The 15,242-nt window shown below is 27.9% G+C and overlaps 7 protein-coding genes across 7 annotated transcripts; 5 read left to right on the top strand and 2 right to left on the bottom strand.

Annotated features, from left to right (window-relative positions):
* Nucleotides 1-927: 927 nt before the first annotated feature.
* Nucleotides 928-2,331, top strand: OCT59_006808 (uncharacterized protein; the record flags this gene model as incomplete). The annotated part of the gene is made up of 4 exons (XM_025328138.2): nucleotides 928-1,054; nucleotides 1,137-1,293; nucleotides 1,370-1,505; nucleotides 1,591-2,331. The coding sequence occupies 4 exons, from the start codon at nucleotides 928-930 to the stop codon at nucleotides 2,068-2,070; spliced, it is 900 nt and encodes a 299-aa protein (XP_025167963.2). The 3' UTR covers nucleotides 2,071-2,331.
* Nucleotides 2,332-3,342: 1,011 nt separating this feature from the next.
* On the top strand, nucleotides 3,343-3,762 carry OCT59_006807 (uncharacterized protein; the record flags this gene model as incomplete). The annotated part of the gene is made up of 3 exons (XM_025332735.2): nucleotides 3,343-3,409; nucleotides 3,539-3,636; nucleotides 3,706-3,762. 3 exons carry the CDS (start codon nucleotides 3,343-3,345, stop codon nucleotides 3,760-3,762), a joined length of 222 nt encoding a protein of 73 aa, XP_025167962.1.
* Nucleotides 3,763-5,001: 1,239 nt separating this feature from the next.
* OCT59_006806 (uncharacterized protein) lies at nucleotides 5,002-6,096 on the top strand (the record flags this gene model as incomplete). Its single annotated transcript, XM_025321768.2, has 1 exon — nucleotides 5,002-6,096. The coding sequence occupies one exon, from the start codon at nucleotides 5,002-5,004 to the stop codon at nucleotides 6,094-6,096; it is 1,095 nt and encodes a 364-aa protein (XP_025167961.2).
* Nucleotides 6,097-7,944: 1,848 nt separating this feature from the next.
* OCT59_006805 (uncharacterized protein) lies at nucleotides 7,945-8,235 on the top strand (the record flags this gene model as incomplete). Its single annotated transcript, XM_066146942.1, has 1 exon — nucleotides 7,945-8,235. The coding sequence occupies one exon, from the start codon at nucleotides 7,945-7,947 to the stop codon at nucleotides 8,233-8,235; it is 291 nt and encodes a 96-aa protein (XP_065998310.1).
* Nucleotides 8,236-11,036: 2,801 nt separating this feature from the next.
* Nucleotides 11,037-12,417, bottom strand: OCT59_006804 (uncharacterized protein; the record flags this gene model as incomplete). The annotated part of the gene is made up of 3 exons (XM_025332734.2): nucleotides 11,037-11,152; nucleotides 11,263-12,104; nucleotides 12,176-12,417. 3 exons carry the CDS (start codon nucleotides 12,415-12,417, stop codon nucleotides 11,037-11,039), a joined length of 1,200 nt encoding a protein of 399 aa, XP_025167960.2.
* A 241-nt stretch (nucleotides 12,418-12,658) lies between these two features.
* On the bottom strand, nucleotides 12,659-13,528 carry OCT59_006803 (uncharacterized protein; the record flags this gene model as incomplete). The annotated part of the gene is made up of 2 exons (XM_066146821.1): nucleotides 12,659-13,006; nucleotides 13,526-13,528. The coding sequence occupies 2 exons, from the start codon at nucleotides 13,526-13,528 to the stop codon at nucleotides 12,659-12,661; spliced, it is 351 nt and encodes a 116-aa protein (XP_065998309.1).
* Nucleotides 13,529-14,394: 866 nt separating this feature from the next.
* OCT59_006802 (uncharacterized protein) lies at nucleotides 14,395-14,881 on the top strand (the record flags this gene model as incomplete). Its single annotated transcript, XM_066146750.1, has 2 exons — nucleotides 14,395-14,404; nucleotides 14,688-14,881. 2 exons carry the CDS (start codon nucleotides 14,395-14,397, stop codon nucleotides 14,879-14,881), a joined length of 204 nt encoding a protein of 67 aa, XP_065998308.1.
* Between the last annotated feature and the right edge of the window lie 361 nt (nucleotides 14,882-15,242).

Here is a 15,242-nt window from a genome sequence, read left to right as displayed (position 1 = left end):
TTTAACGAACTTTGTGGATTCGTTAATTTTCTTATGTAAAAATAATCACATGATTAGTTATCAAACCACGGAAAAACTTGCTATTCAAGGAGAAAAATAAAAATATTTTTTTTTTTTTTGTTTAATTGTTACCGAAGTAATTTTTTTCTAATTAGAAAGAATTTTGATGGGTTACCATATAAAATCAAGAAAGCCACAGTTGCTGATCACTTTTTTTATCATATAATGCATCTGTCATAATTTTATATTAATAAATAATCACATTCATAATTATTTTATGAATTATAAAGAATAAAAAAAAGTATTAAAATTTTTTTTTGAATCCTTTTTAATTAAATAATTTTTTTTAAATTTAAAAATATAATAAATATAATTTAAGATGATCATCATATATATATACAGTATATATCTATAAATAATCTATATATATATCAACTTAATTTCCGTTCTGAACTTTATCCATAAAACATGGTAACTGTTATGAAAAGGAAAGGAAAGAATGTCAAATTACAATCTACGCTAAATAGAAAATTGATTTATAATATGCAACTGGTCCAAAACCTCTAACGTAATAAATAAATGAATTTACTTGTTTTAGAAAAAATTTTCATAGAATCTAAAAAAAAATTGTTTGCCAAGACTTTTGTCCTATGGTGGCTGAGCGTTACTCTTATTATTTAACAAGATATGGAGTTACATGATGCATAATGGTTCATCATTAAAGTATCAAGATGTTTGTTGTATAAATTTAATTGAATAACTATAATAGGAGTGGTATGATATAAAATTCATCCAATATAATACAATAATTCTTTATGCTTAAAAACTTTTAACCGCTGTCGGTCAATTTTTATTTTTTTATTTTTTTCAGCTTTTTACTTTCTTTTTAATTTTTCACGATTTAAAAATTTTTTTTTTTAAAAAAAAATGGAATCGATTATTAAATCATACAGTCTCTTCCTATCAATATTATTCATAATACTATTATTTTTCGAAGATTCAATATTTGCAATAAAGTTAGATTCCATGATTGTACTTGGTGACTCTTATTCCGGTAAAAAAATGAAAATATTTTTATATTTTTTTACATTTTCCCTTTCATTATATTAAATTTCATTTTTAATAAAAAAAAAAAGATAATGGGAATGGAGTATTTAAAATATCAGACGGTTCCTTCCCCCCTCCTCCATATTTTGAAGGAAGATTTACTAATGGTCCAGTTTGGGTCGAATATTTATCAAAGAAACTTGGTTTGAATTCAGTCAATTATGCTGCAGGCGGCGCAACAATAAAGTAAATTTATTTTTTTATTTATTTTTTTTAAAAAAATTTTGGTAACTTAAAAAACATTTCATTTATATTTTTATAGTTCTTTGTCTGTACCTAGTTCATCTGGATTTAATGATGAAATTGAAGTTCCTGGGATTAGACAACAAGTTAATGATTATGTGAATGAAGCACATGAAGAAGGAATAAGTTATAAAGGAAATGAAAATTTATATGTGGTAATTATTATTATTATAAATATTATTATTATTACTATTCTCTTTTAAGATGATCAAATTAATTAATTTGTATTCATTTAAAAAGGTTACATCTTTTGGTAATGATTATATTCATACAATTAGACATGGTCCAGGAATAGTTAGTCCTGAACAAGTAATCGGTCAATTTATAACTAATTTACAAACATTATATATTGAAGTTGGAGCTGTTAATATATTGGTTACAACTTTACCAAATATTGCTGATTTTCCGGGATTTTCAAGATCAAATGAATCGGAAAGAGCTTTTTTATCAAAACTTGTTAATGATCATAATATGTTACTTAAACAAGCACTTGACGTTTTAAAATTTGATTTTGGTAAAATTAAAACTTTTGTAATTGATATTGAAAAAGTTTTTGAAAAATTTTCTAATCAAAATTCAAATGTACCATGTTTAACTATTAATCATTATGGTACTCATGTTTGTGATTATCCTGATGATTTCTTGTTTTGGGATAATCTTCATGTTACTACTATTGTACACGAAGCAATTGCTTTAGAAGCTTATAAATTATTAACATGAGAAAAAATATTTGAAATATTTTGAATTTTTTTTTTTAACCTTTCAAAACTTTCAAAACTTTTTTCAAAATTTTGAACAATCTTTTTTTTTTTTAATTATTAATTATTATTATCAAAAATAATAGATTATTGTATAATTTAAAATAGAATCCATTCATCATATATATCTAAAAGCTTTGTAAAAAGGAAATTCTCTCTCGAAGGGAGTAAAATTTCGAAAAAAAAAAATTTACTGCATTATAAAAAACTCTAAATTTACTTCTTGTATGCCTAACTATTTTTTTAAGTGATTCCTTTTTAATAAATCATAATACATCTTTTATAAATTAAATGTTTCAATCCTTTACTTTATTTGAGATAGATCTGATAAAAATCGTCGGTTAGGTCGTACAAAAATTAAAATTACTCGGGTACCTGGGAATTCTAGAAAACGCGCATTATCCAACCGGATAATTCGATTGTTATTTGAATATCCCTTCCATCTATAGGGATATGACAAATTCGTTTTTGATACCTTTTAGTGTATTAGTGTATTTAGCATCAATTGTTTAATTGTTTTCCCTAGGCACCTAAGCAACTTAAATCTTTTGTTTTACCATGTGATCTGTGATCAACGATTTTTAAGGTCGATTATCATGTGATTGTGAAATGTCAAATAAGTACTTGTAGAAGTTGTAGTAATTGCTGATCGTGTGATATTATTAATGGTTTCACTCGGATATAATGATTAACCTTTAATTTGCAACATGTCAAGATGATTAGTGATGACCTCAAAAATTACATGCAGAATATCGTTTCATGAATTTTCGTTTTTTTTTAAAAATAACCGCTTATTAAATTATTAAAAATATATTATAATTCATTATCATCGATAAATGGAAAAGTGTACAATAATTACTAACATGTAATTCATTATCAGTTATTAAAACTGTACTATATCTTGTTGTATATTTATTATTATTATTATTATTTTGCGCAAAGCCAGTATTATTTTATTATTTTTGCGCAGAACGGTCTTTCCGATTATTACAACATACCGGTAAATCGTCCAAAGATACAGGTTGCCGGAGTATCTCAATTTTAACAATTTCATCTACCCAGCCATTTTATCTACCCATGCAAAAAAAAAGCCTAATTATTGCAATTAATTAATCATTATGACATTTAACAAGTATAAGTAAAAAAAAAATTTTTTTTTTTTACACTTTTTTTTCTCGCTTAAACAACAAATTCTTCTTTTTTTAAAAAATAATAAATAAATAAACTTCGCATCATGCTTTCTACGTTAAAAAATATCTCCCTAAAGTCTATTGGAAAAAGTATTTTTTCCAAAACGGCCGGTAAGTCATACTTTTTTTTTTGATATCACATACAGTACATGTAAATTATGGTTTGACCTGTTTAAAAGAGGAATAAAGAATAATGTTTTATGAAAATTTTATTAAAATAACATAATTTTTTTAAATTAGGTACAATTGTCGGATGTACTTTCGTTGCGGGTGTAGGAGCTGGTTCGGTATATATTAATTACAAGATGACTAAAGATCAAACGGATTCAATCAATGAAGTAAGTGAAAGATTTATTTATTTCTATAATAAAGCATAAAATTATTTAATTAAGTATCATTTAATATAGAAACTCAAGTTAATTGATGGTCGGTTAACCGCAATTGAAAAACGTCCTAACTATTAGCTTTATGGTATTTTTAAATAAATGGTAGTGGGTTTTAAATAAATGGTATTGGTTTTTTAAATAAATGGTAGTTGATATTCAAAAAGAAAGATATTGTAAACATGTAAACATCAAAGATCCAAATTAAATTTAATTCAGGATTATAAAGTTAAAATATTTACTCTTTTTTCATATGTGTGAAACACCAATCTAAAATTTCAACATGGCCAAACAGATCTTTCGATAAGTGACAACTTAATGAACTTATTATTATGTCCTCTCCCACAGATGATTCTTCGCGAACAATAGACCATCTCTATTACTGAATTTATAGGTAGGATGTAATAGTAAGGGATTTTTTTGCAGGGATACTTGCTAGGAGTCCTTCTCGTATCATATACATATATTTTAAGCGGATCCCAGCCAAGAATCTGGATCTGGGCTGGCAAATATTCAAAAATTTTAAAAATTTTCCAGATTGTGGTCCGAGCTCGGTGTAAACCCGGATTTTCATTAATTCTACTAGCTGAAAATTAAAACTGATCAACCATTAACATTAACTATGGGCAAGCTTATTTCCTTATATATTTTTAAATAATTTAATGGTCTTTCGTTACAAAATCATATTTAACTGTGCCACCGATTGATTAAATATTTAACTGTGCCACAGACTGATTACCATGATTTTTTACTTAAACATTTTTATAATGCATTTCAAAAATTTTTGTTTTGGTATTCATTATATGTATCTTTATGCATAAAAATTTCCATTCATTTTTATTTTTTTTTTTAATAATAATAAATAAGGTAAATAAAGAATATCGAAATTGTTGTGCTACAATAGTATAAATTATATGAATTTATTAGTTAACTAAATTTTATGTTAATCATGTAAATCTCTACATTTATAACTATAAAGAATTCCAGTTCAGGTTTCAAATTTAAAATGTAAGGCCTATATATTTTTTCTGTATAATGCAATAATGATGGAAGCACCAACGCATATAATCTATATACATTTTTTGATCACTTTAACGTAAATTTTTTCATACCAAATGCTAACTCATCTCATAAAACCAATTTAAATATTTTTTCTTTCCTTGAAAACCTTTTTTTGTAATCTTATTTTTCAATTTTTCCCTTCAACTTTTCAACTTTTCAACTCTTCAACTCTTCAATTATTCAGCTCTTCAACTCTTCAACTCTTCAACTCTTCAACTCTTCAACTCTTCAACTCTTTAACTCTTTAACTCTTTAACTATGACCGATAATACTGAATATACTTCTGAATCTGATATATTGGACTCTTTTGTATATAATTTGTTACCAATATTCCTTTTTACTACGAATTTTCTTGATGATAATTGGAATTACACCAATTCTATTGGTAGAAGAATATTTGATGATGCTATCTTTCTTGGTACTCCTTTTATTGGAACTTTAATTTTATTATGGATTAAAAGTGATGATATCATTTGGCCTAGTATTCTTTATACGATCCATTTGTCTTTTTTTATTATATACTTTGTCGCTACTCGAGCTTGGTTAAATCATGGTAAGTTAAACCAAAAGAATTTAACTCATGAGGAAGATGTGAAACATATAAAATACGTGTACGAAAAAATAATATGGAAAGTTTGGATACATCGTATACTATTTTTATTAACAATGTCTCAAATTATTTTAATTATTTTTAACCTGGTATTCATGTACAAATTTTTTCCGAAAAGGCATTCAACTAAGATTGACTACAAATATTATATCTGGGTAGTCTTTCCATGTTTTGTGGCAATATTCTATTCAATTGTACAATCATTGATTGTTTATCGTAAGGAGGAGGATGAGAAGGATAAGGAGAATAAGAAGGATGAGGTGAATATGGAGGATGTGGAGGATGTGGAGAATGTGGAGAATGAGAAGGATAAGGAGAACATAAAGAATGAGGTGAATATGGATAATATGGAAAATAAGGAAGATGAGGAGGATGAAAGTAAAAACAAAAAACTTATCGAAACAATTACTCGTTTTATTATTTGGTCTATTCTACATGGTATAATTGTTACAGAATTATGGATATTTCCAATAAGTGCTTATTTCACGAAATTTTACTTGTTATTATACATAAACTGTGTGACATTAATTTTCCGTTACGATTCACCTAAAGGTATCAAATTTGGAGTTGGTTTTTTAAATTTTATTTTCATAGAGAATTCAAATAATTTTAAAGAAAATTCTCATTTACCTGTAAAATATTTTTTTTATTTGGATCATATGGATAAAGATAAGAACAAAGAAAACAAAGATTTTGTACACAATAATCGATTTAAAAATATTAGAAGTTTATATTTGAAGTGACTGAAGAACCCTTCCTATATTATATATCACGTACAGTATATTTAAAAATTGTGTAATTTTAGTTATATTTATTATTTTGCAAAATTATTTTTGTATAATCAAATAAAAATTCTTTTTTCGCGTACGTTGGTAGATTTTTTTGTTTAGTTTGGGTCCATTATCCGTTTATCACGTTATATTTATCAACATTTTGTAATTTTAGTATATTTTGCAAATTATCTCTGTACAATAATAAAACAATGGCAATCATTTAATTTGTCTGAAAACATAAACTCTTTTCGTGTATGTGAAATGGTAGATTTTTTTTTTTTAATTAGAATTTGAATTCGTTATCCGTTTAAATGTTTAATAAATTGTAATATACGGTTACGAATAAATATTTAAAACAAAAAATTTTATTTCAATTTTACAGTATACACAGTGAGTAAAGTCTTGATATATCAGAATTGGAGTCTGGAACGGAATATCATAATCTATAATTAATTTACCCTCAATATAAAGGATTTTTCAATATAACGGATTTTTGACAAATTTTACCAATGGAACGAATGGTTCCATTATATCGAATTTCACTGTGTATATAGCAACAGATTCACTATACTTAAGGTATCCATTTATCCAGATATCCATCGGAATCGTTTGAACTAGAAAACAAGTTATTAAGCTAAACCATTTTAAATCTGCAAAGCCTTGCTGTTCCACGATATTTAAATATTATAATTATCCATTATGAATTCATTTAACTTTTTATTATTAAATGAAGACGAAAATGATTTGATTCAAAAACTAGACGAGTCAAAGATTATGAACTGTCATCATTACGTGTCAAATATATGACGCATTGTATTATCTGTTATATCAACAAATAACAATCATACCCCACCGTACTCTCAACTCACATACCTAAAGGAAGATGCAAAGAAAGGGACCTAAGAGAAGACCTAATAAAGAGAAGATCTTGACAGAGAGAAGATAAACCTAAAAAATAGATGATGAAAAAAAAGAAGTTAAACACCACCAGATAACAAATATAAAGTATAAATATCAAAAAAAAAATTCACATTTTTAATATTTAATATGCACTCTTTTTCAAAAACTTCTTTAAGAAATTTTTTCATTCTACCAGTGAGCATTTTACCAGTGAGCATTTACCTATTATGAGAAAGAAAAAAATTATTAATAGTGTGCTAAATTTTTATTTAATGATAAAGAAGACATAGCCAATTTCTTTTCCAGAATTAGCAGACTTTATCAATAGTAAAAAAGACATAGCTAATTCCTCCTTTTAAAATTAGTAGACTTTACTAATAACAAAGTAGGATTTTATCTACTTGAGTTGGTTATCAAGTGAACAAGAGAAATAAAAAAAAATAAAAAAAAAAGAAAAAAAGGGAATAAAAAAATAAAAATAAAAATAATATAAAAAAGAAAAAGCAGGTAATTTTATAGGAATTACCCACTTTGCTCACCCTTACTCAACCCAAACAAACAAATCCAGTACCCTCCTAAGTAAATTTTGTGAACTCCCCAACTCAAATGAGTTATCTGTTCTAATTTTGACTTAGGAAGTTACCCACTTTGCAAATAAAAAAATACACATCTCTTTTAAAGTCTCTTGAACCATTTACACTCTCTAGAAAATCAGTAATGCTCCATTTAGAGAACTTTCATCTGTTGTCCAGTATTTCAATACAAAATAGTGCTGTAACTGATAAATAAAAAAAGAATAAATACAATCCAATGATAAGAGATCAGATAACAAATACAAAGTATAAACATCAAAAAAAAAAAAATTTCGCGTTTTTAATACTTGATACGCACTTTTTTTAAGAACTTCTCTAAGAAAATATGTGCACCTCCACTCTTTCAACCTACATACTTAAAGGAAGACGTAAAAATAGGGATCTAAGAGAAAACCTAATAAAGAGAAAATCTTGGCAAAGAGAAGATATGTCTAATAAAAAAAAAATGAAAAAAAACAAAGTTAAAACACAACACACAAATCCACATTTCCAATCCACACTTTCAACTCACATACCTAAAGGAAGACGTAAAGAAAGGGACCTAAAAGAAGGCCTAATAAAGAGAAGACTTGACGGAGAGAAGATAGACCTAAAAAAAGAAGATGAAAAAAAATGAAGTTAAAACACCACCACCTACATATACACGAACCTACGCTTCCAATCCACTCTCTTTGCTTAGGTTATGTTTACTTCTGCAAAAAAAGCTTTGTTTCTTTGGTTTATATTTAAGTCATTGCTAAAAATAAATAGGAAATATAAAGTGGAAATAAAATAAAGAATAGCTTTTTTTTGTTTACTTCGCTGAAGAGAAAGAAAAACTGATAGTCTTTTTGGCTACTCAGCTGTGGAGAGAGGAAGAGAGAATTTTTTTTAAAAAAATTTGTGGATGGAAAGGCCTTTTATATAAATTTTCTAGTTATAGTATGTTACTATAGTCAGAATATAAAAATTATATCATAATCAACATAAATATTGTTTCTATAGTTACTGATTATAAAAGAGATGGCATGATAGTCTCATGATTATTTACTTTTTTTGAATAATATAATATTACTGGACATGACTGATTTACGTGATTTGAAATTGTGGCTGATGTTTCTAAATTTATATAATATATACTAACAATAGGACCCCAGACAATTATAATTAAGGTCATATCTTCTATGCTAAAAATTTATTCTTATCATCCTGAACTTACTTTTAAAGCTATAGATACAAAACTTTGTAATAATAATTGCCCTCCTATTATCTATAATTTTGTTACTTAAAAAGTAATATTTAATAATAATAATTTTTATTTTTTTTGTATATTTCTATGTATACCAATAGTGAAAAAGCGTATATTTTTTTGCCAATTTTTGCCTGTATAACAATACTTTACAGAAACCTTGAAAATATGAGCGATGTTGAATTGATACAGGTACGATATAAATTTCATGTCATAATGGTATCAATTTCTGTGATGATATTGTTATAATGTTGATTTGATATCGTTACTTCATCACCATAATTTATCGCGAAAATATCGTGACGATATCTATTCAAAAGAATATCAAATCGGCACAGCCTTGATATCATTACGATGTTGGTAATTTCAAAAAAAAGGATGCGATATTGATTTGATATCGTCACTTCATCCCACAATTTATCGCCGAGATATCGTGACAATATTTATTTAAAAAAATATCTGATTGGTATAGTCTTGATATCGTTACGATATTGGTAATTCAGGATAAAAAAAGATGCATTTACGATATTGATTTGATATCGTCACTTCATCCCACAATTTATCGCCGAGATATCGTGACAACATTTATTTAAAAAAAATATCTGATTGGTATAGTCATGATATCGTTACGATATTGGTAATTCAGGGGATAAAAAAAGATGCATTTACGATATTGATTTGATATCGTCACTTCATTGCCGCAACTCATTTGTGGTATCGCAACTCATCTGCAATACCGCAAATATTAAACTTTACAACTTTTATATGTATAACGTGCTGCCATATTATTAAAATAAAATTCTGATATTTTAAACGATTAAGCAATGAAGATTACATAAAAATATACTAATATGGGACTTTGACTACTTCCGTATGTCGCCGCCACAGAGTTGCGGTTGCAAAGGCTTCCAAATTTTAATAAGAGAATTCTTTTTACAAATTTCTTGTTCTTGTATAGGTTTATTACGATATTAAGAAGACATTTTTAAAACTTGTTTGATGATGATTCTACAGGTTAAAATGTGAGTCAAAAAATTTTTTTTTCTTCTCATTTTTTATAAATCAATTCTTTCATTCCTTATTTTTGCATTGATCTTACCACATCATGATTGAGTATGATTAGTATGGTGGTCAATTTTGAAAGAAAAAATATATTTTTTTTGATATACTTTGATGTATTTTCCATATGATTTTAGATATTGAGAATTTGGTAAGAGAAGAGTTTTTTTAATTACTACTTTAACGAAATGTACTAACACTTGTTCTTTTTTTTAGACAGGTTCAAAGCATAGGATTTCAACTGCTGGAGCTCAGGGGTGTAGATTTCGGTGGGTATTTTATAACATTTTTTTTTTAAAATCTTTTTTTTTTTAATGTACTATTACTAACAGTTCGTTTCTTTTTTTTTAAGCAGGTTTTCATGATTGCTTTGACGGAATTTTTCTATTTTGTAAATTATACTAGTAGTTTATGTATTATTATTTAGCCGTATAATAAAATAATTTATTGGCATTTTAAAATATATTAATCATGTTCTGTCAATGCAATCTTTACAAAATTGTGAAAATTATCATAAAATGGTTTTAAATACATTGTCAGGATGACATATTTTATGATGTTCTGGTAAGCATCGGAAATGGGGTTCTAACGTGGTTTTCAAAATGATTTTTTATTATGTAAAATGTCTTTACAACCATATTAAAATTCGAATTTTAAGTACATTTATGATATCATAAAAGTATCATACGATATCTTGAAAAAATTGCCTTGTCCAGTAAAAGTAGTCTCATTTTATTTACGAATGTATATTTTAATATACAGTATTTGAAATGTATTAGAGACATTATTCTATTCAATACATTTACTAAGTTTTATCGACATGGTTAAAAATCAGAACGACTTTAATAATAATTCGTGACGATTTATCGGTAAATTGATCCACGATCGGTAGACGATTATTTGCATGATATGTTTACTATTCGGACACAATTCAATACATTCCAGCAAAGAATAAATTATATATTAAGCAAAATTATTGATATGAACTTTATTTATGATTAAAAGTGTTAATAATAAAAGTATTAATAATGTAAATGTTAAGTATAATTACTAAATTATAGCTCCTCTATGCTAAATATTTACTATAAACTATTGATCGAATAAAAAAAATCAAAGCCAACAACCAAATGCTATAACATTATAAGACCAACAAGTTTCCACGAATATTTATTTTCTATCCCTTTTGTTCTTAGAGTATTAAAAATCTTCCAGAACCTTAAAGTATTATCGTCACCACCAGCTCCAGCTACAATGTCCTCTCCATTTGGAGAAATATAAAAATAAAGGACGTGATAAAAATGTAAAATGATATATAATAAAAATATATTATATAAAATTTATAATAACGCTTCTCACTAGCCTCCTTAATTTGCAATCTTCTTAGTTCCTTTTTTTTATGCTTTCTTTGCTCTCTTTCATCATCATCATCCTTTTCGTCATCATCTTCGGGAAATGACCTTGCAGCACTTATGTAATAATGAGACAGCTCCATTGATCTTGTAACATCTATTTTATCAGTACAAGCAAAGTCCAAATTTATTGTGTATAAATCTGTATTTGCCATAAAAAAGTTGCGACGAGCTGTCTTGTCATCATCCACCTCCTCACTTAAACAACTAATCCCGTAAATAATAACATTTTGGAGCGCTTTTTCCATTTCTTCTGATAGTTCATTTGAAACACATGTCAACCACTGACGAAATATAGTTGAAACTGAAACTTTGGATTTTAACTGGGAAATATTATCGTTAGTGCAACTATTCTGATATGCGAAAACTATATTCGACCATAATTTGCTCCTCCATCCATCAAAAACTTTTTGAAAACGTTTGCACATAAAACCAATTTTTTGTTTGTTTTCTTTCTTCTTAGCAAAATGTGGAAATAATTTACTAATTATATCTTCTATCATTAAATTTCTAGTAGAATGGTCAAGGTGCCGAGTACGAAGGAATAATGCTCTTAATTCAACGTAAATGATATCTAAGACCCATTTTGGGAGAGAACTATAATTATTTTCTAATATTTCACTCATCTGTTTTTGACTATATTCGCGACTAGTTTTAGGTTCCGTATATTTATCTAGAACATTTGCGTCGGGTCTTGGGAAAGGACTTCTGGGGTAATGACGTTCTTTAGTAAAATATTGAGACGGTAACTCCAAATTGTTATTTATGAGTTGTCGTTCGAAATTATCCCTATAATAAAAATAAATGGGCTCAGAACATGTGAATTATAAATCTTACAGATTTACTATATATATATTTACATTGGAGCGCGATTCTTCAAAGGCGGAGAACGTAGCGGAGAATGTGGTGAAGTCACCGGGGAAGATTCCAGTGATGTTATTGTTGATATGGGACTTTGACTTTTCCTGTATTTCTCGGTCATAAAATTGACATACTCGGGTAAAATTAGGCCGAATTCATCCGCTATTTTCTTCTTAGTTTTATAGGGATCTGAAGATATATTTATTATCTCCTCAATCCTCAAGAACTCCTCTTTCAGCATTTTGTCTACAATTATTAAATATCAAGGTAAGTGAACTATTCATATCACAAAAAGAAAGAATAATGAATTTCAATCATAGGTCACCTATTTTTTCTTCATCGATTGGTTGAGGTGGTAATTGAGGTTGAGAAGGTGATTGCGACCATTGATATTCATGATGTGGCCATTGACGTTGCTGATTTTGTTGAGGTCGTTGAGGTTGTTGAGACCATTGAGGTAGAGGTTGTTGAGGTTGTCGAGCCTATTGAGATAGAGGTTGTTGGGGTTGTTGAGGTTGTTGAGGCCATTGAGATTGAGGTGGTTGCGGCCATTGAAATTGTTGAGGTTGAGATTGTTGAAGTTGTTGAGGCCATTGAGATTGAGGTGGTTGCGGCCATTGAAATTGTTGAGGTTGAGATTGTTGAGGTTGTTGAGGTTGTTGAGGCCATTGAGATTGAGGTGGTTGCGGCCATTGAAATTGTTGAGGTTGAGATTGTTGAGGTTGAGATTGTTGAGGTTGTTGAGGCCATTGAGATTGAGATTGAGGTGGTTGCGGCCATTGAAATTGTTGAGGTTGAGATTGTTGAAATTGTTGAGGTTGTCGCGGCCACTGAAATAGAGTTTAGGGTTGAGATTGTTGCGGTTGTTGAGACTGAGGTTGTTGATATTGCGGTTGCGATGGCTGCCAATGTTTAATAAGCGAGCCTTTTTTACAAATTCCTTGTTCTTTATCAAAATCTTGAGAAGACATTTTAATGATAGTTAAAAAATGCAAGTCAAAAAAAAAACAAATATCTAAATATAAAAAAAAAAAAGAAATAATTAATTGAATAAAAAAAAAAATTTTTTTTATCCCCTTTTTTTTGCGTTGATCTTACCACATCATGATCGAAAAAAATTAATCTTTTTCTTGCATCGTAATTATATCTATGATTAATATGGCTAATTACGAAAAGAAAAAAAATTCTTTTTGCCATTGATCTTATTACATCATATGATACAGATTTTTTTAAGGAAAAAAAAATATGATTAATATAATGATGGATATTGTGATTAAATCATGGCCAAGTAAAATTAATATTTTTCTCACATTGTTACGATTAATTTCGAAAATAAGTTTCTTTTTTACCATTGATCTCAATAGATTTTCTAAGGAAAAAAATTTGATTAATATAATGACGGACATTGTGATTATCGAGTAAAAATTAATCTTTTTTTCAATTTTTTTCTTTTTTTTAAAAATTCTATATCGTGGTTATACCTATTACCGAAAAAAACTTTTTCTGCAAAAAAAGTTGTTTGCATTGATATCATAACACTACGAGTTATCTTTTCCTTGAACCTTCTCAAACATTTTAAGTCGTATAATTAATAATTAACCTCTCCTATAAACAGAGAACAACTTACTTTAATATAAACACGAATAGAGAGCGAGTGATTTGAACTAAGCCAAAGTTAGAAACAAGATAGTTTCGGTATCTTCAGGCGGTATGGATGAAGACAATTCACGTATTAGCCCTTGTTCTACAATTTGATTTTTATCAAACTCGCTCTACATTGATTATTTCAGTTCTGTCTCAACCGATCTCCGAGGAAGAAGCAAAGTAGAAATCAAAGAATGGGAATCATGTATGGAAAAGGAACATCCTAAAAAGAAAGAGGCAACGGTTCTGCGAGTTAGAAATATCTGAGTAGATGATTCATGCTGAAGCTTCTCTTCTCTCATTTCATCACTGATGCTTTTTCTTATGCGCCTTATCCAAGAAAGCATCCATTTCCCTTTCCTTCGATGACTTGGTATTCTTGAGCTGGTCTATGGAGTCGGATACATCTACAGCTTATATCTCTGGTATCACGATCAGTGAAAAAATCCAGGTAACACCGGAAACGATACGGAATCACAATCACATGCCCTCTGAATATCATCTTGAATGCCAAATTGATATGGTGATAATGTTAAATTCATATTGCAGAAAATATAAAAAAAAATTGTTCAATATGGAAGTCAGTAATTTGATGGATCAGTGATGTCAGAATCAACATCGGAAGTGCATATTGAAAGATCACGTCGTATTTTGATAAATTTATCGATGTCGCGACATTATAACCAGAAGTACTTGGAAAATCACAGTTAACTGTGTAGAGGCTTCCATTAAACGAGAAAAATTTTTCATGTGCTGCGTCATTGCTCCTCTTCCAAATTAATGATTTCTGCTTGTCTGGTTGATTGAGATTGTTGTCTGTCTTCTCTTCAAAATGTGGACACCTGGGCAATATTGTAAACGAGGTAGTTGTTCATCCTCATAAGGATATTGCAATCGAAATGGTCTGTAATTACGTCCAAATTCAGGATAATATTGTGATTGAGGTTTATAAATGGATTGTTGTTGCCGTTGATATTGCTGATGATGTTGTTGTAGATGTTGTTGGTGAAGTTGATGTTGATGTTGCTGTTGCTGTTTTTAAAAATAACCTTCACGATTAACTCAATTTAATATTTTATTATTGTATTATAAAATCCAATATACTAATAAAAATGATTTGATTTATTTTAAAAAAACACTGCATGATATCTTCGTGATATCGGTTTGTAATTGTAAAAAAATTATCTAAATGATATCGCCGTGATGTTTCATAATTGTACCAAAAAAAATCTAAATGATATCGCCGTGTTCGATTCAGTTAAAGAATGTGAATGAATGTTCGTTAATTTTGGTTGCAAATTTGAAGTTTTATTTTGGCAATAATGTTATACAATAGAAATAAAAATGATAAAGAATATACTATCTACCCGTCTTCTTTTAGATTGTGAAAGTGAAAATATATATATATATATATATATATAG

Source organism: Rhizophagus irregularis, chromosome 15 (assembly GCF_026210795.1).
Source record: "Rhizophagus irregularis chromosome 15, complete sequence".
Taxonomy (NCBI): domain Eukaryota; kingdom Fungi; phylum Glomeromycota; class Glomeromycetes; order Glomerales; family Glomeraceae; genus Rhizophagus; species Rhizophagus irregularis.
The sequence above is the reverse complement of the archived record's forward strand: the minus strand, read 5'-3'. Positions and strand labels throughout refer to the sequence as shown.